Source organism: Pseudorca crassidens, chromosome X (genome assembly GCF_039906515.1).
Source record: "Pseudorca crassidens isolate mPseCra1 chromosome X, mPseCra1.hap1, whole genome shotgun sequence".
Classification (NCBI taxonomy): domain Eukaryota; kingdom Metazoa; phylum Chordata; class Mammalia; order Artiodactyla; family Delphinidae; genus Pseudorca; species Pseudorca crassidens.
In genome coordinates, this window is record NC_090317.1 from 102,536,839 (window position 1) to 102,560,144 (window position 23,306).

At 41.3% G+C, this 23,306-nt stretch overlaps 1 protein-coding gene across 1 annotated transcript; it reads right to left on the reverse strand.

The window, feature by feature from the left end:
* Window positions 1–12,583: 12,583 nt before the first annotated feature.
* LOC137216702 (melanoma-associated antigen B16-like) lies at window positions 12,584–13,700 on the reverse strand. Its single transcript, XM_067722747.1, has 2 exons — window positions 13,126–13,700; window positions 12,584–13,064 (listed from the first exon to the last, which is right to left on the reverse strand). The coding sequence occupies exons 1-2, from the start codon at window positions 13,698–13,700 to the stop codon at window positions 12,584–12,586; spliced, it is 1,056 nt and encodes a 351-aa protein (XP_067578848.1).
* Window positions 13,701–23,306: the final 9,606 nt, after the last annotated feature.

A 23,306-nucleotide genomic window follows, 5' to 3' on the forward strand; every position in this document is an offset into this window, starting at 1 on the left:
CGCAGAGCGGCTGGGCCCATGAGCCATGGCCGCTGAGCCTGCGCGTCTGGAGCCTGTGCTCCGCAACGGGAGAGGCCACAGCAGTGAGAGGCCCGCGTACAGCAAAAAAAAAAAAACAAAAAAATTATCTTGAGTTGTAAAGGTATGTGGATACATAACTAATGTGCTATGTATTGTTCATGGGAATTGGTAGGCTATTTTTCCCATGGGTCATGAGAAAAATGAGAAAAAAAATAGATAGTTTGAATAGTGCTTATCTTAGTCAGTTGGAACTGCTATAACAAAATACCATAGACTGGGTAGCTTATAAATAACAGAAATTTAGTTCCCATAGTTCTGGAGGCTGGAAAGTCCAAGATCAGGGTGCCAGCATGGGTGGATGGGGGAGGGCCCTCTTCCTGGATGTATCTCCTGGTTGTATCCTTACATGGTGGAATGGGTCAGAGACCTTTGTCGAGTCTCTTTTGTGAGGCACTACAAGATTAATACAATTAATTAGGCTCCACCTTCATGGCCTAATTATCTCTGAAAGGCCCTGCCTCCTAATACCAGCACATCTGGCATTAGGATTTCAACATATGAATTTTGGGGGAACAGAAACAGATCACAGCACTGCTATGTTATATCTTTCTGTTTTATATAAACTTATCTCTGCATTTCCAATTATTGATCTTCAAGGTACAGTCCACAAAATCCTGATCATAAAGAAATATAATAAAATATCAAGTAGCAGTTTGAGAAAGACACACAAAACATGATACCGTAGTTTTGATTTCCAAAGGCTTAAATGCTCCACTATTGAACACAGCACCAGTGAGGGATTTTCCATTTGTCCCTTGGGAGCTTGTTATATCATTGCTGTGCTGTATTTGGGTGAAGCAGTTTAACCTAATCCATCTCACCGTGGAATCATTTTACAGTCCTCTAGGCTTATTTTATTGTATTTACATTCCTTTTCTGAACCTAGAAACAAGAGTAAAGCCAGCCAGCAGAACAAGTCTCTAACCTTTGGAGTCCAGATTTTATGTTTTCATTTCATTTTTCTTCATCCATCTCATGTACTTCATTATTAATCCAAAATACTTTGTCCTTCTACATGTTTCTTTATGTCTTACACAACGATGATTTCATAGAAAGAGATCTTTTATAAAGCATGTGGAATTAATTACATCATGGAAGTTTAATACTTTCTTCTTCATTTGCTCCCGTATTTGACTCTACATTATGCTTCATTATAAAGCAATTAAGCTTTAAAATGGATAAAATACAGAAGTAGATAGTGTAGCATTATGTCATTTAATTTAGGGTGTTTTAATGGCACATTAAACACAAGCAATTCACAATGACCATGATATATGTCAAGTAAAAAAATTGGAATAGGTACTTTTTTTGTAAATATAACCAATGAACTTCTAACCATAGCTACTTTTAATGTGCTCACTGTTCTAGAAAACTATAACATGGCAAATGTCATTGGAAACCTGCTCTATTAATAACAGCAAATCAGGAGTATTAAATAAGTTTCTCTTAGTTACTGAGATTAATATAAAAAGTCAAAAGTGCATACTACTCATATAGCTCTTTAATTAAACTGTCTATGATTACTGTGTCATAAAATGGCATGTTACATACTTTATTTAATTTGCCCATGCCACTTTATGTAAAGAAATTACCATTGTATTTGCTTTCACTAGGTAATCTCTATCCCCTGTTCCACATTTTTAAAAAAGTATTTTCTAGAGCAGCAAGTAGGTCACTGAATGTTAGGTTACAAAGGCTATGTGCCCATGCAGAAGTAGTCTACCTTAACTGACCATCAATTGCTTATAAACAGACCAGTAACTAATTGGTAAGTATCAAGCTGACTGAGTTGACTGGTTTCTCACAGAAAATGCATTGATTACAAAAATGATGAACTGACATACTATAAACTAAGATAGAATTAATAGTTCACTGACTTTTAGAGACAGTAAGACCTTAGATCAAGGTTTCTCAACCTCAGCACTAGCGATATTTTGGGCTGGATGATTTGTTGCTGTAGGGGCTGTCCAGGGCATTTCAGGTTGTTTAGCAGCATCCCTGGCTTCTGTCCACGAGAAGTACCAGCAGCACTCCTCCTCAGTTGTGACAACCTCAAATGTCTCCAGATTTTACCAAATGTGTTCTGGGGGATGAAATTGCCTCCTTTTGAGATCCACTGCCTTAGAGAATATCTGATCCAATAAACTCATTTATCAAAGGAGAAAACTGAAAGCCAGGTAGATAAAACCACTTGGCAAAGATAACTGAATTATATGAACAGTAGTCTAACTGAATGATCATTTAACATTATTACAACCAATTCTATACTCATATTTTATAAAGCTCATGTAAAAAGCATATTCACTTAATTTGGGGGCTACTATCTAGACTGTGAATTTGAAATAAATCTCTCTCATAATGTAGGTTTAGCAGATGATATTCTCCCAAATAAACTAAGGTTTCAGATCCAAGTGTTTTTAAGGATTTACTCCCAGGAGAAACTACTCAGGGAGTGAAGGAGGCAGGATAGAAAAGGAGAAGAGGCCCAGAAAGTGTCTAATTTTTGTTGAGGTCTTAGACTCACCCTAGTTCTATGGGGGTCCTGGAGCATAAAATACACCTCAAAGGTATTTCAGCTTTGAAGCAAAGGAGCTGTTCTGTTGTTGGCTAGGGACTGTTTGGAGATTGGATGTGGGAATGTGAAATTGCTAGGCACTTCCAGTTCTCTGTACTGGGAAGGAGGCCATGGATTGTCTGGGAATTTTGCAGGGGATGGGAGGGATATAAAATTGCTAGACGTTCCTGACTCTGTGTGAACAAGGAGACTCCAATGCCCAAGGGTAATCCTCTGAAGGTCAAATATATGACACCTCAGTGGCAAAGCATGCAGAAGCCTGGAAAGGAATGCACAAAGCTGGTAAGAAGTATCTGAGAGTATCTGGGTAGGGCATTAACAGTGTCTACTCCAGTGGTACTGTGGAAAAATCAGAGACTTTAGACAGAAATATATATTCAGTTTCTGGCCATGCTACTTACTGCATAAATTTACAGACCCACAGTTTCTTTATCTTTAAACTCGAGGCAATAACACCTATCTCATACGATGTTGTAGGAATTAAAATAAATACAAAACGGAGACCATATAACAATGTTCATTTTGGGTTTTGTTTTGTTTTTTGCTTTTCAATTCATGAAAAAGCATATCTTCTCAATTATTTAAACCTTTAAAAATTTTCCTCATTAAGGATACAAAATTTCTTTGTAAAGATCATATACACATTGTCTTGGATGTGTTCCAAGGTACTTGGAAGTTTTAGTCCTGTTGCAGATGGTGTTTCTAATTTTATATTTCAGCTTTTTCCCTGATATGTAGAAATACAGTTGATTTTGTTATAAGGAATTAATATCCAGAAAACTCTTATTATTTCTCATACATTTTTCCTTATTTCTGATACATTTTTCCTTAGATTAAGTTTGGATTATTCACATACAAAATCATTTCATTTGTGAATAATGACGATTTTGTTTCATCCTGTACAATTTCAATATTTTTTTTCATACTATCTTAGCTTTATTATGGAGGTGAGGATCTGCCATACAATGTTGAATAGCCACACAGAACATCATTATCTCAAATGAAAATCTCTCAAAATTTCACCAATGACTGATCATCTTTAGCAGGCTAAAGAACTTCCTTCTATTACTAGGCTGCTAAAAGGATTTTTCCTTTTTTTTTAAAATCTTGAATATATATTCAAATTGATCAAATGCTTTCTTTCATTAAAATGATTATATGAATCTTCTTACAATAAAGCAATAATTTACATCACCTGACTTTCTAATGATAAATTAGCTTGCTTCAAGTGTTTTATTCTTTTTATATGTTGCAGATGAAATAAACTATTATTACATCTAGGAGTTTTGCATCTATGTTCATGAATGAGATCAATCTATATGTTGGCCTTCTTGCACTTTTCTCCTTAGGTTTCTGCATCAGAAGTCTGGTAGCATGAAACTGAGTTGGGAAAAGTGCCTTGAGATTAGAGTCATTTGTTCTTCACCATTTGAGAGCACTACAAGCCATCTTTTGCTCATCATCCAGGCAGTGTTCCTTGCAGTTCCTGAGGGTGGGTGAGTGTTGAGGCAGCTTTACCTCTTGTTCTCCCTTACCTAGGGCTGCCAGATTTAGCGAATTAAAACTCAGGGCACCTAGTTAAATTTGAATTATTTTAATTGTCTGTAGTAATTTGCTAGGGCTACCATAACAAAGTACCACAGACTGGGTGTCTTAAACAACATAAATTTATTTTCTTATAATTTCAGAGCCTAGAAGTCCAAGATCAAGGTGGTGGCAAGGGCTGGTTTCTTGTTAGGCCTTTCTCTTTGGCTTGTAGATGGCCATCTTCTCCCTGTGTCTTCAAATTGTCTTCCCTCTGAGTATAGGTGTCCTAATTTCTTCTTCTTACAAGAATACCAGTTATATTGAATTAGGGCCCACTCTAATGATCTTATTTTAACTTAATCACCTCTTTTTAAAAACTATCACCAAATACAATCACATTCTGAGGTACTGGGGGTTAGCATTTCAACATACGAATTTTGAGAAAACACAACTCCACCTGTAACATTTTCTATGCATATACACATTGAAAGAAAAAAACATTTCATAGGATATACTTATACTAAAACATTGTTTATCGGAATTAAATTACAAACACCTAAGTTATATGCCTCTTTCTTTAGTTATATTCCCCTGATCTGATGATCTACCTCTCTTTAAGAGTTTGTTTTACAAAATTTGCTTATAAAATTCCCTGCAGGTTCAGTGTGTCTTCCATTTACATTGTAGCATAGCTTTCATAGCTTTTACAGTGGTCACTTTCAACTTACTTCATTATTTTGTCCTTTGAAAATTAATTAATGAGAACATATGCTCAACATTAGCATTATGAGCTGGTATACTAAACAGGTACTAGCGTAGTTAACAATTCTGAGAACTGCTCTTCAAATTTGCTTTGTCGAATCACGTAATACCATCTTTACAGCATAGCTCACTTTTCCATTGTTCAGGATTGTGTTGCATCTCAACTTTTTTTCTTTTTTTCATGTCATCCATTGACAAAAAAGATCATAATCATCAGTCGTTATTCTCTTCTTGTTCCTATGCTGGAAGACTATTCAGTAACATCCACAGTACTCAATCAAATTCTTCAAGTGATGAGATCCATTCCAAATGATAGTCTTGACAAATTCCATAATAATTACCCATTTCAAATCAGAATTTCTTTTCATGTTCATAAGTAATGCTGTTAATCTTAAGAACAGCTTTGTCACACAAAGGGAAACATTTTTCATCAATTCTTTCTCTAACACATTCAACAAGTTCCTTTAATCAATGGAGTACTTTAATAACTGCTTGATCTTCTTTCAATGCACATAATCCTAATGCTAGATAAATATTGATAACTATGAACAAGAAATAAGTAGACTTTGCTCTGTGGCTTATTTAAGAAGTCAACAAGAATGGGGGGGGGGCGCCCTTTCTTCAGAATTAAAGTATCACTGCTTCAAATAAACTGAAGATTCTTTCACCTGCATTTGTTTAAGAGAGACAGTGGATATTTGAATGCAAACTGAAGAATTCTGAATGCTAACAAAATCACCAAAATCCTTTAGTAAGTCAATTCAAAGAATATAAATGCTGAAGTAAGCATCATTTTATGATTCTTACTTCAATTTCAATAAAAAGGACATCAGGTGCTGTTTGAATTGCATTATGCAGAATATGGGCAGCACAGCCAACATAGACTCATGCATGCTTTATGTCAACTTTAGCCCCTTTAATTCATTAACTCCTAACTAAAAAAAAAAAAAAGGAACTCTGCAAAAATTTGCTACTGTTTCTGAAGTCACATTTGCAAAGGACTTTACTCACAATAACTTTATACGAAAGCCTTTTTTCACAACAGAAAACTATTTCATAAGCGAAGGAAAAAGGTATTGTTATTACATGCATCTGTGGCCATGACGTAAAAAGGTGATAATCTTTGATAATCTCTGTAATGTAAATTAAGCTATTTTCATTATTGTAGTATATCTAATCGTGACACTTGAAAATTTGCTTCCAACTTTAAGTGAAAGATTGATGATGATATACAGTGTAGAAGGCCATTTCAATTTCTGCTGTGATTTTATCTTTGTAATCTGAATGTCTCAAACAAAAATAATACATGATCTTTTTTTAATGTCACTGTTACTAGTTGAGGGAATCAAACAGTTAGCATACTCAGCTGTAGTATATTTACTGGTTTATAACCGATTTTCCACAATTTTCTATATTGAATGAACAGCTGCATACTGCACAAAAATCTTTGAAAGGACTTGTTTCTCATTTAATAAAGGTGCACTGTTCATAAAGTTCGTCACGACATTTACACTTGTGTTTGGGCATTTCAAGGTTCAAATGTACACAAATGAAAATACATGAAAAAAGACTTAATTTGAAAATCTCAGGGCCACAGTCAGTGTGTTTGTCACTCACAAGTCCGAACAAGTTAGTAACAGGAGTTGAATGGTTGAAAGGGCTGTGAACTCAGGAACTATGAATAAACTGAACTTGATATTTGATGCAAAAATACCCCTCCCGGGCTTCCCTGGTGGCGCAGTGGTTGAGAGTCCACCTGCCGATGCAGGGGACACAGGTTTGTGCCCCAGTCCGGGAAGATCCCACATGCCGTGGAGCGGCTGGGCCCGTGAGCCATGGCCGCTGAGCCTGCGCGTCTGGAGCCCGTGCTCCGCAATGGGAGAGGCCGCAACAGTGAGAGGCCCGCGTACCGCAAAAAAAAAAAAAAAAAAATACCCCTCCCGTTTCCTTATAGGGGGAGCAGTACTTACCAGGCGCAGTCTTCCAGAACAAAGCCAGAGCCTAGCCTATACAAGGTTTTGGTTAGCTTGGGGACGCAAGCACTGCCGAACGCTTAGAAGCGGGAGTGTTTACGCACTGACAGACTTTCAATGGCGACCCTGTAGTCACTAAAGTACGGCTGCTATGCCCCCGCTAACTTCCAGAAGCGCGGCTTACCCAACAGAGGAACTTGCTGATTGGACGCTGTCTGGAAATGTGAGGCTGTTGCTGACTGGCTGATGTTCAGCACTGTGTGGGTGGGGGTATCACTGATTGGCTGACACCCAGGATGGGGCTCCTGGGGATATCACTGATTGGCTGATTTTCAGAAGCCTGGTGCTGTCGTTGATTTGCTGTCTTTCAGAAGCTTAGGTACTGCAAGAGAGGCAGTCACTGACAGCTGATTCTACTGATCCTACATGTAATTAATGGTGGTTACCTGTTCACAACTTGGGACTATGGCCAAAAAAAGCTTTTTCTTTAGTGAAAATTTCCTTTAATTCTACATACAGCCCCCCCCGCCTCCACCCCTGGTGCCCCTTTGGCTCTTCCCTCAGCCAAACCTGCAGGAGAGACCAGATCTTTATTTGTGGAGGTATGCTTTTCAGCTAGTGTCGCCTTAAGTGACTTAATCGCCAATTACTGTGGTTGAAAAACAGCTCTAACTGCTGAATTTTTGTAACTTATTGAGAAAAGCTGAATACAGGACATTAAGGGTTTCCTGAAAAAGCCAATATAGAATGCAGGACAAAATCACATCGAGGATGTGTCCTGTGTGTTCAGGACGGCTGGCAACCCTAGATAAAGTCCATGCCTGAGGCAGGGTCTTCTAGCACCAAGCTTTCCCAGCAGTGTTCAGGCAGCAGCCAAGAGTTCTGTGGGTGTCAGGGCCCACTGTCCCCAGGGTAAGAAAGGGCTGTGGGCTTGCAGTCCCCACTTTACCCAGACTGCTCGGCCTTCCTTATGTTCATGGATTGGATTTCTGGGGAAAGCTTCAGCTGCAATGAGTGGGCTCATATCTAAAATTTTGACAATCACAGTCTCCCGGTTAGATAAAAGATATGTCATGAAATTCCAACTTCCAGGGACATGGGCCTAAGACTGCCTCCAGTCCTTTGCTCTCTATGTCATGAGAAACTTGAGCTACTGCAGAGTTGCCAGCTGCCTAGAACAGACACATTAGTTAGAGCAGATAACTGTCTGTGTATTGTGGGTGTAAGCTTAGCCTTGAACAAAGGCTATCAAGAGTAGAATCCTAGAAGACACCTGAGAGGGCGGATCTGAGATTGAAAATTCATGCTATATAACTTTTTATATACTATAAGCCACAAATACACAGGCATGGGCAATTTATAGGCAAAGGCACAAGTACATGCTTAAAAAAGAGAGCTATAGGAAACACAGGAAAACTTTCTCTCACTGATGGTTTTCTGGGTGAGTACTTTCTCCCTTTAAACTCTCCCCTGGACTTATTAAGTTTTGTGTAATTGTGGTTTCCAACAGTGTTTGCAGGGGGTGAGACAGAATATAGGCCACTATATGCACAATACTTGATTTTACCTCCACCCATGGCCTCACATGACCTCTCCAGATGCAGCTGGGGACCCTCTCCCGATAGCCAGGCCTATGTTTTCTACTGCCCACTGGACGTCTCCACCTGGACAGCCTGCAGAACCTCACCATACACGGCCCACACTGACCTCATCCACCACACCCTTCTTCATCTCTACCTCCAACTCATATTGCCACCAACTCTTCCTCCTCCTTTATCCTCAGTCTCAGCTAAGAGGAAGAGCTTCTACCTAGTCAGCTAACCTTCAGAACTCAGGGTCATTACAGACTCTCTCTCACCCTTTCACATAGTCCCCAACTCCTAAAACTCAAATCTGTCTCCTCCTCACCATCCTCACATCTACAGCCTGAATCAAGTGCCTTGCCATCTCCTTTTGTTTTGTTTACTTAGTGTTTGCCTTCAGCATGTGTTCAGTAAGTGCTTTCCAGGTGAATGAATGACTCAGAGTACCAGAGGTAACACTGACTGATTCAAAATAATCCTGGTAGGGTCTCTGCCTCCACGGAGGAAACCCAAAGTGTTACAACTCCTTACCTAACTTGAGAATTCCCATGGGTGTCTCCTTTCCAATCCCTAACACCCTCATCTTGGAGGTGGGGATGCTGCCAACAGGATGGTACATAATGCTTCCCTCCTTGGACCTCACATATCTCCATAATCTCCTGTCAGTTTAATAAGGAAGTGTGCCATCTCTATAAGCACACCACACACTCTGCAAACGTCTGACCCTTTCCCAGTCCCCTATCTGGTTACAACACATGCCAGCAAACACAGCCCCAGGACACTTACCTCTGGTATGCCAAAAATTCAGGAAGCATAGAAGGCAGTCTGGGTTTAAAGATACCACCTGATTGTTTTTTAAGACATGTCCATACCTAGCCTCTTACAGTCACTGAGCTAACTAGCCACTAAGGCATCCCCCCTCCAATTTCCCCCTCCTTGAAATTGTATATCCGTTTCTACTATGCATGGTACTCATGGTCTGTCTCAACTGTCTGCCGTCATTCACTAACCCCATCTATTTACAAAGTCCCATCCTCAGTAGAGGAGGTACACTGCATACAAGGTAAGAAATATCTGTCTCCAGGAGACATAAAGATAGTTCCCAGCCCAGTTACATTGGCTGTTTGCTTACACAGTGATCTCCATGACCTTGCCCCATTTGCCTCTTAAGGGGGAAGCCTTGGTTTTTGACCACCAACATATGCTCACTCATTGCTGTCTCTTTTCAGTGGCTAGTCTCAAATATGGCACCCCATTAAAATCCTACTGCAGGGTTTCCCTGGTGGCGCAGTGGTTGAGAGTCCGCCTGCCGATGCAGGGGACACGGGTTCGTGCCCCGGTCTGAGAAGATCCCACATGCCACAGAGCGGCTGGGCCCGTGAGCCGTGGCTGCTGGGCCTGCACGTCCGGAGCCTGTGCTCCGCAATGGGAGGGGCCACAGCAGTGAGAGGCCCGCGTACTGCAAAAAAAAAAAAAAAATCCTACTGCAAACGTCAAGATGGTTACATGGTTTCAAAAACTTCTCTTACTTCAGGTTTACATCCCAGGAACTAGTATGTTCTGTGCCAAGAAGCCCATAGGAGATTGACCATGTACCTAAACTTCACTGTTCAAAGGGAACTTTACATAGAAGGGGCTATTGCTATCAGAGGGATCCCATAGTAAATGTCAGCCAAGAATGCCTGCAGGAAGTTGGAATACTCTGTCAGGGAGAAGGAAGGTGGTTCTGGGCTGTCTGCTCTACTGGGATCAGGATGCAATGTTCAGAGGAGGATGCAGTGAAGAGCTGGTCAGCACATCAGGTTACACAGTTAGCCAGGTAGGCACACTGGGGAAGACCCAGGGGAAGGGAGCTGTAATGTGGGAAAGTGTTTGGACTGAACACACATGCCAGCTACTGATCAGAGGCAGCTCTCAAGGAACCTTGGTGTTGAGGTAACAGCACCCTGGGTAAATGAATCCAACAAACAATCTCCAAATTGTGTTTGATTCTCATTTTCACATCCCTTCTTTATACCCACTTTTAGTACTTTGGCTACAAGGTACTTTTTATCCCCCGAGAGGCATTATGGAATAGTAAGAAATGAGTTAACAGACAGAATGGTGACCTCAGGCTAAGAGGAGTGGAATAGCATGGGCTCTAGAAGAATTCAAACCAGAGGTCTAGTTCCAACTCTGTCACATATTAGGCCTGCGAACTTGGGTACATTCCCAAGCTCTCCAAGCCTTGTGTTCTTCATCTGTGAAAGGGTTTTGTATGTAGGACGTTTAGAATGTATGTATTGTATGTAAAGCCCCTGGTACAGTGCATGGTATGCAATGGGTTTTTAATGATGGCAGTTATTATTATGATTATTTTAACCCCAGGAACTAGCACTTTCCCCTCTGGGATTTATTTATCCAGCAGATGTCAGAGGATATGCCCTGCTCTGGGACATGGCCCACCAAATCAGCCAAAATTGCTGCTTACCAAGAAAGCCTTACTAAATCTTCTTTATTAGGGGATGCATTATTTAATTTGGGTTTGGGGGAGTATTTCCCAACTGGATCCTAGAACTTGTGTCAAGGACCAACTCCTTCCTTCCCTCCCAGTTGCCCTTCCAACAGTCCGTCCCTATTTTCATTCGTTTGCCTCCTCCAAAAATACAGACCTTGCTTAGATTTTGCCAAATTTTACTGAACATAACCTATTTAAAATGTCCCTTGAATGGTGTGGACGCTGGACCTCCCAGCCCAAGGCAAAGAGTGCCAGCCCAGTGGCTTCTAGGTATCTCAGCTCAAGAAAGTATCACCTTTATTTCTCACAAACTCCTTGAAGATGATAATCATAAAATGCCTAATTTGTGTACTATGTTCAACTGCATTTGGACAATAATGCAGGATATCTTCCATTCTTATCCTAGAAGGGATCTGGTTTACCCATGATCCCAAAGTAACTGGTAAGAACAGTTTTCCATTCCATTCCAAGTCTCTCAACTCTGAGACACACCCCTGGCTCACCACTTCCCCAGCCTCATCTAGTGTATCATAGAGCTCAGTTAACATATACACACTACTATATATAAAATAGATAACTAACAAGGACCTACTGTATAGCACAGGGAACTCTACTCAATATCCTGTAATGACCTATATGGGAAAAGAATCTGAAAAAGAATGGAGATATACATATAAAACTGATTCACTTTGCTGCACATCTGAAACTAACACAACATTGCAAATCAACTATACTCCAATAAAAATTAAAAAATTAAATTAAATTAACTCCCAGTGGAGGACTTGCAGTTTCCCAAGGCCTCACCCTGCCTTGTCTCAGGACATTTATATTTGACAGCCCTCATATGGACTCCCCAGCTCCTGATTCCTTTTTAATTTTTCTTTTGGTATTAAAGGATATCCACCATTGTCTTTACATGATTCCTGCTCCTAGACTCTAAAATTCTATGGGTGGGTAGTAAGTCTTGTTTATCTGGGCATGCCCAGTATTAACACAGTGCTTTCCAAAGAGCACATGATGATTTAATGTTTGGAGAATAAATGAGCCATTGTACACGGGGTCTAATTTATTAAGATTTATTTCTCTTACATTCTTAAACAAGATAAGCAAAGGCATATATATGTCATCTAATTTTACAGAACAGAAGATTAAACAGGATAAGGGAAGCCAAGAATTGACCATCTTTTCGTTTTTTTTTTTTTCTTGATCCCAACTATTTTACTGCTGAGTTCTTTGACACTGCCAAGGAAATGCCTATTCTAATGTCATGTTATCTCTTCCAGATCACAAAGAAGATGGTCAGTTTTACAATTTGTTTTACAAACAAACAAAACTTGTATTCTTAAATTCCATAAATAGCAATAAATGTATGACCAATGTCATTCATAAACTTAGATTCTGAAGCTAATGAAATGTTATATTAAAAGGAACATTTGAAAACTAACTCACTCCAAAAAGAAAATAAACCTCCATGTTAACTATATAGAAGAGAAACAGAAAGTATAGTTTCCCAACAGCCACACTCCAGCTCTCAACTACTTAGGAAGTTAACTGCTCTCTTCAATGACAAAGTGAAGAATCGGCCTCAGACCTCACTAGGGCTGGGAGGAGCTACTGGATATGGCACTGGAAAGTGCCCTGGCCATGGCAGCATTGCCAGCCCTGGTTGCAACTCTAGCTCAGGCTCTCTCTCTCCTTCATCTCTCAAAGCCTCCTCAAACTGGGATGGGAAGCAAGTAGGGTCATATTCATGGATCTTGGTCAAAAACTCTAGCAATTTCATTTTGCTGGCTTCAGCATGGGCTCTTGGACCCCACAGGAATTCATAGCGTGGAGGATTGCTATTGGATACCTGGCAGTACTCCAGGTACTGTTCTTCCACTAAATCTTTGGTGATAAGCTTCCTGGGCTCCCCAAAGATAAAATGCTTCCTCCCAGAATATAAGTCCATCATATTCAACCCTTTCCAGATCTCCTCCTCAGTGGCACGATTGCCCTTCATGAAAATCACACCTAGGATAATTATCAGGAGGCCGGTCTTGGGCATGCCCTCGTCACCACTGAGCCTCGGATCATAGGTGAGGTATCAGGAGGCCGGTCTTGGGCATGCCCTCGTCACCACTGAGCCTCAGATCATAGGTGAGGCTTAGTTTGTTGATGAGGGCATAGCTGTGGCTGGTGGGATCCACTTGCTTCACATCAATACCAAAGACCAGCCCTATGCACTCAGAGGCTCTCCTGAGGATCTCAAGGAAGTCATCCTTGTACTCTCTGATAACATCATCAATCATGTCTGCCTTTGTGATCAGATCTCTCATTTGATACTTTTGCCCCAGGAACTGCACCAAAAAAATCACCTTCTCATCTAGAGGGTCTGTGGGCAAGTTCTCAGTTTCTGACAGAGACTTGGAAGAAGTTGACCCAGTCTCCCTTTCCTGGCTGCTGGAGACCTCATCTGATTTGCTTGATGAGATGGTTGTAATGACAGTGTAACATGAGTAGGCACTCTGAGGAGTGTGGGGAGTACTGGGTGCCCCAGCAGCCAGAGCCTCATTCAAATAGGCAAGCATTAGAGTATGGAAGGAGGAGGGAGAGGTCTCCTCCAGCGCCCTGGAGACCTGTGCAGCCTCCAGGCCCTGGGGTTCACTGAGGGCATGGTGCTGTTCCTGCGTGCAATGTGGAATCTCTTGACCCTGAGACATGTTCACTCTGGTCGGCAGCAACAGACAGGAATGTGGGCAGGAGACTGGGTAAAAGAGGACCACCACCTAGGGAGAAAGGGAGGATGTGAGTGGCCTCATCTGTTAACTCAACTGTGGCAGCTCTGAAAAGAGTGGCTTCCATCCATCTTTTCCTTAGGGCAGTACTCGAGCCTCACAGGTCTCCTGTCCTGAACTGTAGGAAGCAAAGGAGGGAGCGAGAAGGCTCTTCAGGGTGCAGCCAGCCAACCTAGCCCAAGGCTTCCTAAAGCTGATAACAGGGCAGGTGGGGTCAAGCTCTGTGGGATCCCTTCTGTTCTGCAGTGGGTGGTCCCCTCCGTCTTTGTTCAGAGTCCTCACTGTGATCCCAGGGAGTGTCTGGGACTCCTTCCTCTACTGACCCAAGGATTGTCACCTCAAAAAGAGGCTTAAATCTTCTTGAGACACTTGACTTACGAAGAAGAAAGGAGGTAACTCACACTGACAGCTTTTTTCAGAGCCTCTCAGCCAGGAAGTCACAGAGGAGACAGACAGGGGAGAGAAGTGAGGGGCAGCTCATGGGGCCATACCTGCCCGGGCCTCCCAGAAGTGACAAAGGAGCACAGCTGTTGGGGCTCTGTTGTTCTGATGTGTGTGGTCCCCACAATCCTCATTAAAGGTCAGGACTTTTGACCTTGACAGAGACTGAGACACCTCTCTCTGTTAACTTGAGACAACAGCCCTCAGATTCCCAAAACCAAAATCAGAAAGCACCGAAGTCTGACAACTATTCCAGGGCCTACCCAGTGTGACAACAGGGACAGGGTTCTATGGGGCCCCCACTGTTCTCCAGGGTGTGATTCCCCCAGTCCCTGCTCAGCATCTTAACTTGATTTCTGGCAGGGCCTGATTACTTGGGGCCACACCTCTCAGAACAATATCATCATCATCCTCATATCCCGAAAGTCAGAGGAAGTCACTCCTGGCCAGCCCCTCCTCCTCCTGGGACTCACAAGAGAATTCTGAGGACCCTTCTCCATTCTGGGGAAGAAATCTCCTCAGTCCCACTCAACATCTTACCTTGACTCCCGGCAGGGTCTCAGACTCCTCCCTCCGCTCACCCGAGGCAGCAGTCCTCAGAACAGGCCTCACTTTCCTGCAAACCCAAGGTGGAAGTCAGGGGGCAACTCAGTCTGACAGTTATTCTCGCGGCGCCGAGGGCTGCAGACGGGGGGCTGCACCTTTACCTGCAGCGTCCCCTCTACTCTGCGGAGCTGGTCACCTCACTCCCCTTGCCCACCTTACCCTGAAACTCCCCTGTGCCAGGGCCTCCTCCCTCTGCTGAATCGTGGCCACGCCCCGAGTGGCCATGCTGCCCTCAGATTCCTGAGACTCTAGTTACTCCGGGGGCTCCCCGGGATGACAAAAGGGACGGGGCTTTACTCAGCGGGCCGCCCCTCTCTTCTGGGGTGGTTAGTTCCCTCGTTCAGGGTCTTCACCTTGCCACTTGACCACTCGCAGGGCTACTCATTCCGCGAATACAACCCTCAGCTTTCAATATCTGCCTTCGCCAACCGTCCTCCCGGACGTCAGGGCGTGTCCCTTCCGCTCCGCTCCCCCTCGCCTCCTCCCCCCACGCGAAGTGGTGCCTGGTTCTCGCGGGAACGACAGCAGGAGTGAGGTTCTGTGGGGCTCCTTGTATTCTGGGGTACTTAACGCACTCGGTGTCTTCACCCAGAATCACTGCAGGATCAAGGATTCCTCCCTCCGCAGAGCTGAGGTTGTACCCCATACACCAAGACCCTCACCCGGGTCAAACTCGCGAGAGGACAAAGTCAGAGGGAGCCTCTGTCTAATAGTTATCCCGGGGCTCCCCATCGCCAACGGGGTGGCATAACTCTTAGAGTGCCCTCCATTCCTCAGTTCTGACTCAGTGTCTTACCCGGGCCTTACATGGCCTGAGGCTCCTCCCTCTGTTAACCTGAGGCTGCATCTCCTCAACTCAAGGCCCTCTATCACCACCTTTAGATTCCCGAGGCCATTTCTAGCCACCTCTGCTGGGAGTCTTCCAAGGTTGACAACAGGAGCAGGCTCTATGGGTTCCCTCTCTTCTGGGGTAAGTGGTTCCCACAGTTCTCACTTAGGGTCCATATCTTGGCTCCAGTCTTTTTGATTAATTACTTCCTAGACGATGCCACCGCCTTGCCAATCTCTATGCTTTTGCCCCTGTGTGACCCTCATACAGACTGAGTCCCTGAGTCCAAGTTCAGGCTGGATGCTGGGTAGTGAAGATGAAGCACCGTGAATTTAAAAAACAGAAACAGAAACAAAACAAAACAAAAGTCACCTTCCCGTTGGGTCCCTTCTCCAGACAGTTGGAAACCTTTTCTAAAAGACTTAACTTTCTATAGGAAAGAGCCTTGTATAGACACATTGCTAAGTGGTCTTGCCACTCCCATTGGAAATGCTGTATCACTTCATATAATCATGTAGAGGAGGAGTGCTAAGGACCAGCATGGGCCCACTAGGTTAATGTGGGCCGGACCCAGTTGCCCCCTGACATCTGATCACTGGATAAATAATTGAAATAAGCAGGGCAGAACCTTAGAAATTGTCATTTTATGGATGAGGAGCCTGGAGCATAGGGAGGTGCTGAAGTGTTTTGCAAGTGATTTGCTACTGATGAGAGTTAAAGTACTAAAGTGGTGCTCTATGACTATGTTCTCACTGCACACATTTCAAACAGTACACTCAAAACAAAATTCTGTCTTGCCTTTTCAATCCTCTCTGTTACCTGCACCACCATATAACCTTATTATGAATTAATTTTGTATGGATATAATTGTGCATTTGCTTTACATAAATGAAATTTAGGTAAATTACATAAATGTGATAATAAAGTACATATTGTTTTGCTATTTGCTTTTTCCTCTAATTAATAATCCATCCTGAAGAGTGCTGCATATCAATCTTCAGAGTGTTCCTAAATTTTGAAAAACAGATATTATTTTATTGTTACTTGCAAACTGAAGATGTCCTTGATAGCATTCTACAGTGTCTATATTTCTAGACTCTATAACTGGATTACATATAGATCTGCCATTTTTCTTTTATTTAAAAAGTAAAAGAGATGGCTACCTCTATAATTAAAACTTTCATTCATATTTATCTTCAAATATATTCATGAAGGGCAAGACTGTTGAAATAAATAATTAGTGTGTTAGGTATTGCTCATGAGAATTTGTAGGCCATTCTTTCCATGGCTCGGGAGAAATGTGAGAAGCAAATTAAAAGGATGAGTACTGCAATACTATACCTTTCTGTCTTTTATAGACTTACCTCTGCATTTCGATTTCTTGATCTGCAAGGTCAGTCCATAAAGCTTTATTGATCACAGTGATGAAATACTCAGTAGTGTATTATGAAGCATATGCAAAACACAATAACCTATCCTGAGGTCCAATGGCCCAAAGTCTCCAACAGAAGGTCCAGTGAGGGATTTTTCATTTGCTCTTTGAAAGCTTATAATTTTATTGCTGTGCTGTCTTTGAATAAAATGGTTGCATCACCTAATCCATCTTGATATGGAATCATTTTAAAGCCCTTTAGATTTATTTTGTTTATTTACATTCCTTTTCTGAGACGGGAATATGAGAGTAAGACAGAATCCACCATTTATGCCTTCATTTCAATTCGTTTCATCCACTCATGTGCTGTTATTATTAGCATAAAACATATTTAATTCCTCTGTTTCTTAGATGTTTGGTGTTTGAAGGAAGAGATTATTCATGGACTAAGTGGAATTAATGACATCTAGAATTTTAATGCACTTTTTTTTTTTTTTTTTGCGGTACGCTGGTCTCTCACTGCTGTGGCCTCTGCCGCTGCACAGCACAGGCTCCGGACGTGCAGCCTCAGCGGCCATGGCTCACGGGCCCAGCCGCTCCGCAGCACGCGGGATCCTCCCGGACCGGGGCACAAACGTGCGTCCCCTGCATCAGCAGGCGGACTCTCAACTACTGCGCCACCAGGGAAGCCCAGTACCTTTGTTTTAAAATGAGACACGGCATAGATTCAAATACTAAAAAAAAAAAGAAGCACATTGGGCTTCCCTGGTGGCGCAGTGGTAATGCCTGGCACATAGTGGGCATTCAGGAAAAGACCGTTGAATAAATGAAACCACTAAAGCTATTTTTATATAGCTTTAGTGGGATTCAGCTTGTTGGGTTTTACTGTTGTTACTTTTTTTTTTTAACATCTTTATTGGAGTATAATTGCTTTACAATGGTGTGTTAGTTTCTGCTTTATAACAAAGTGAACCAGCTATACATATACATATATCCCCATATCTCCTCCCTCTTGTGTCTCCCTCCCACCCTCCTTATCCCACCCCTCTAGGTGGTCACAAAGAACCGAACTGATCTCCCTGTGCTATGTGGCTGCTTTCCACTATCTATTTTACATTTGGTAGTGTATTAGCTTACCCTTTGGTAGTGTATTAGCTTACCCTTTGGTAGTGTATTAGCTTACCCTTCCCACTCCCCATGTCCTCAAGTCCATTCTCTACGACTGCGTCTTTATTCCTGTCCTGCACCTAGGTTCTTCAGAACCATTTTTATTTTTTTAGGATTCCATATATATATGTTAGCATACGATATTTGTTTTTCTCTTTCTGACATACTTCACTCTGTATGACAGTCTCTAGGTCCATCCATGACTCTACAAATGACCCAATTTCTTTCCTTTTTATGGCTGAGTAATATTCCATTGTATATATGTGCCACATCTTCTTTATCCATTCATCTGTCGATGGACACTTGGGTTGCTTCCATGTCCTGGCTATTGTAAATAGAGCTGCAATGAACATTGTAGTACATGACTCTTTTTGAATTATGGTTTTCTCAGGGTATATGCCCAGTAGTGGGATTGCTGGGTTGTATGGTAGTTCTATTTTTAGCTTTTTAAGGAACCTCCATACTGTTCTCCATAGTGGCTGTTATCAATTTACATTCCCATCAACAGTGCACGAGGGTACCCTTTTCTCCACACCCTCTCTAGCATTTATTCTTTGTAGATTTTTTGATGATGGCCATTCTGACTGGTGTGAGGTGATACCTCATTGTAGTTTTGATTTGCATTTCTCTAATGATTAGGGATTTGAGCATCCTTTCATGTGTTTGTTGGCAATCTGTATATCTTCTTTGGAGAAATGTCTATTTAGGTCTTCTGCCCATTTTTGGATTGGGTTGTTTGTTTTTTTGATATTGAGCTGCATGAGCTGCTTGTAAATTTTGGAGATGAATCCTTTTGTCAGTTGCTTCATTTGCAATTATTTTCTCCCATTCTGAGGGTTGTCTTTTCATCTTGTTAATGGTTTCCTTTGCTGTGCAAGAGCTTTTACATTTCATTAGGTCACAGTTGTTTATTTTTGCTTTTATTTGCATCACTCTAGGAGGTGGGTCAAAAAGGATCTTACTGTGATTTATATCATTAGAGTGTTCTGCCTATGTTTTCCTCTAAGAGTTTTAAAGTGTCTGGCCTAACATTTAGGTCTTTAATCCATTTTGAGTTTATTTTTGTGTATGGTGTTTGGAAGTGTTCTAATTTCATTTTTTTGCATGTAGCTGTCCAATTTTGCCAGCAACACTTATTGAAGAGGCTGTCTTATCTCCATTGCATATTCTTGCCTCCTTTATCAAAAATAAGGTGACCATATGTGCGTGGGTTTATCTCTGGGCTTTCAATCCTGTTCCATTGATCTATATTTCTGTTTTTGTGCCAGTACCATACTTTTTTTTTAACATCTTTATTGGAGTATAATTGCTTTACAATGCTGTGTTAGTTTCTGCTTTATAACAAAGTAAATCAGTTATACATATACATATGTTCCCATATCTCTTCCCTCTTGTGTATCCCTCCCTCCCACCCTCCCTATCCCACCCCTCTAGGTGGTCACAAACCACCAAGCTGATCTCTCTGTGCTATGCAGCTGCTTCCCACTAGCTATCTATTTTACGTTTGGTAGTGTATATATGTCCATGCCACTCTCTCACTTTGTCACAGCTTACCTATCCCCCTCCCCATATCCTCAAGTCCATTCTCTAGTAGGTCTGTGTCTTTATTCCTCTCTTACCCCTAGGTTCTTCATGACATTTTTTTTTCTTAAATTCCATATATATGTGTTAGCATACGGTATTTGTCTTTCTCTTTCTGACTTACTTCACTCTGTATGACAGACTCTAGGTCCATCCACCTCATTACAAATAGCTCAATTTCGTTTCTTTTTATGGCTGAGTAATATTCCATTGTATATATGTGCCACATCTTCTTTATCCATTCATCCGATGATGGACACTTAGGTTGTGTCCATCTCCGGGCTATTGTAAATAGAGCTGCAATGAACATTTTGGTACATAACTCTTTTTGAATTATGGTTTTCTCAGGGTATATGCCCAGTAGTGGGATTGCTGGGTCATATGGTAGTTCTATTTGTAGTTTTTTAAGGAACCTCCATACTTGAACTGTGGACCTTTGATTAATTTCCCCATAAGGGTATTAAGAAAAAAAATTAAATTTGATTAGCTTATTTTATTTCTTAAAATAATTAATGTTGGTCTACCAGGTCAAACTTAAATGGAGAAGCCATGGAAAATAAATCAGAGCTTATGAATATATTTTTCATTGCTGATTATGAGGGACATTTTAACTTACATTCACTCTGGGAGGCCACAGAAAAGCTTATAAAATTCCCTGTTATTAGATTGCTCTCAAATCTTTTTTTATGGGTTGTTTCTTATAATTCATGGGTCATTTGTTTCTCTTTAGATATTGATGGCTCCAAGACAGTGCTTCTCAAACTTATTCAGTGACCCTAATAGGGAAATTCACAACCTCCTATGTCAAGAAACGTTTATTGATAACTTGCTTATGGTGCAGTGATGAAGATGATCTCATCTCATTTCTCATTAATTCTCGATACAACCCTATGAGTTAGAGACTATAATCATCCCAGTTTCAGGAATGGGGCGACTGAGGCTAAGAGAGGTTAAGTAACTTGACCATGGGCATATAGCTAGGAAAAGGCAAAACTAGGATTCACACCAGGCGATCTGAAGCCAGAGACTCAGCTCCAGCTTCCAAAAGGAGAAAAACGTTTGAAAGTCTGTATGTATTAGAACTCATGGTTCTCTTTGGGGAGCCCAGCCTACTTTAAAACCTGGGAAGATGAAAATACAGAGCAGAGGCTCTGCTCCTTAAATTAATATAACCTCCATCCCCAGCCAGAGAAATCAGAAAATTCTTTACTCTCCGTAACTTTCTCAAGATATCCTACTGACCTATTCTTCACTCCTAACTCCAGCAGACACAACCACTTATTGTGAAATATCATTACGAGGGTTTGCACAGTGAAAACACTTGAAAGCCCCACTTGGACGACTCAGACACAAAAGAAGAGTTAACTTAATCTGAACAAATCATTGGAGGATTGAGGTTCTTACAGTAAAGCAAAACGCTTTAAGAAAGCTTTGCATTTACTTTTAAAAAGACAGATTTTAAACAACTTTATTTTAGCAGCTCAGTCCCTTTCAATAAAAATAGAGCACTAGACAAGTCCTAATTATGTCATTTTCACTAACAAATAAGTTAAAACAATTTCCCTGCCTATAATATGGGTATGTAATGATTGAATGAGAAACTCCATGAATTGATAAAGGAAGCAGCACCAAGTACAGGAGGGCAAAGAAGTCAGCAATGAGAAGCTGTTGGGCTCACAGAAGAGGCACACATGCAAATTCTCAAATCAGACCGGGGTCTCAGTGGACTGAATTAGAGGTTAAAACTGGCTCAGAGCTGGCATTTGAGAAAGGCTTGCTCTTCATGGGGGAACTCTTTACTTCATCCAAAATGCCAGGAATATACTAGGAAGAAATATAAATCCTGCACAAAACAGACCTATAAGTTGGAAGTGTTAATCTGAGCCAAGTAGCAAGGTTTCTTTCTAAGTATTAATTATGGTGATCCTGGGGGAAAATGGATTTGGGGTAAACACCACCTGCACTGGCAGCTGAGAGAATGTGACAGGAGAATTTGGCTTCTGAACCCCATTACACACGCTGCATTACAAGTGGAATCTGTGAATTACATCTGTCCCAAGACTGAGGTTCTTTACTGCTAAAAATTCATATTGACAGACCAACTATAGACGGAAAAGACTCACTCATTTATCTAAGCTGGGCCCCAAGCTGCCCTGTGCTTATATCATGTGATAATTTAGTTGAGGCAATCTAATTCCTAATGCTGGACATTCATCATGTTCCCAGTTTTTGTCCACCATCCTTGCTCCGGTCAAGAAAACAGGGAATAAAAACAGGTGGGATATGAGTCAAGGTGGGAATTGGTAGCATCAGTTACCTTGTTTTACATTCTCATACAAACAAAATTGTGAAGTAGAAACACTATTTTCATGGCCATGCTGGGGTGACTGCACAAGAGAATTCTGCTAGTCCTGGCAACAAGCTACATGAGTAGTAAAAGAAACAGGACAGAAAGCCATATTTCCTACTGAGATTTATCATGGAAAATTGTTGCTGCCAGGACCATGGGTTATACTGAGACATTTTCTGAGCTTCCTCTGACTTTTTGAACAGGACCAGTTTTGCAAAGTCTGAGAGCCATAGAGTTGCTGTTCCATTTTCTTGGTTAGGAGCAATTAATCATGGTTGTATGCCACCGACAAAGAAAAATATTTCTCTTTTAGACAGACAGGAAAGTTGGAAAGGAAGTCAGGAAGACTGTTCCATTCTAAATACGTCTTTAATTTATTTTAGATTCAGTGCAGGATGTTTTTATTTTATTAGCACACTTCCAAAAAAGAAGGCTAAAACCTCCGAGGCAAAGCAGGTCCGTTACACTAGAGTCCTGTGGTTCCAGTCACGCCCTCTTGCTAATTCAGGGACATCCTTAGTGCATTCTTCTCACAATAGTAATAATAGGAGAAGCATTTTACTTCAAGTAGAAAAACACAAGCATTCCCAGATCTGTGCAATCCATAGATCTGTGCCTAGGTGTCTCGTTACATTTACCTTTTCTCAACTAATATTTTACACAAACTAGCTACAGTTCTGCTTATGAATTTTAATAAGAGAAAATTTCACACAAACTTGTGCCAGTGTGCTTTAAGTGCCTTCCAATAAAAAGTACAGACTTTTTTTTTTTCCTTAATGAGAAAAATGAAATTTCAAGACCTCAGATTTCACTCCTTGCTGGTCTAGCTTTGAGGTTTGGTAATGAATAGCCACTCTGGGAGACAGCACACGGACGCTGGCAGCAATCTTAACTGCCTGGCTTTATCCTGTGTTGTCCACTCGTGGAAACAGCTGGATTGAAAATTATAGTTGAACTATGAAATTTCCAGTGTCTGCAACTTAAAAACAAAAAACAAGCACACAAACAAACCAGCCTCACCTGGAAGATATGTCTTCTTTAACATAGAGTGTGAAGCAAAGACTGATAATATGGTATTTTATTTATCTATTTTTTGGATGAGAGAGAAATATTAAATGAGGTCTATTATTTTTTATGATTACTATTTACTATTATTACTTATTTTGTTTTATGCATCAGAGATTT

Coding starts and splice junctions, on each gene's coding strand:
- LOC137216702 (XM_067722747.1), bottom strand. CDS start 13,700: ATGTCTCAGGGTCAAGAGATTCCACATTGCACGCAGGAACAGCACCAT. Junction 13,065..13,125: donor AGCCTCACCTATGATCTGAG/GCTCAGTGGTGA, acceptor CTATGATCCGAG/GCTCAGTGGTGACGAGGGCA.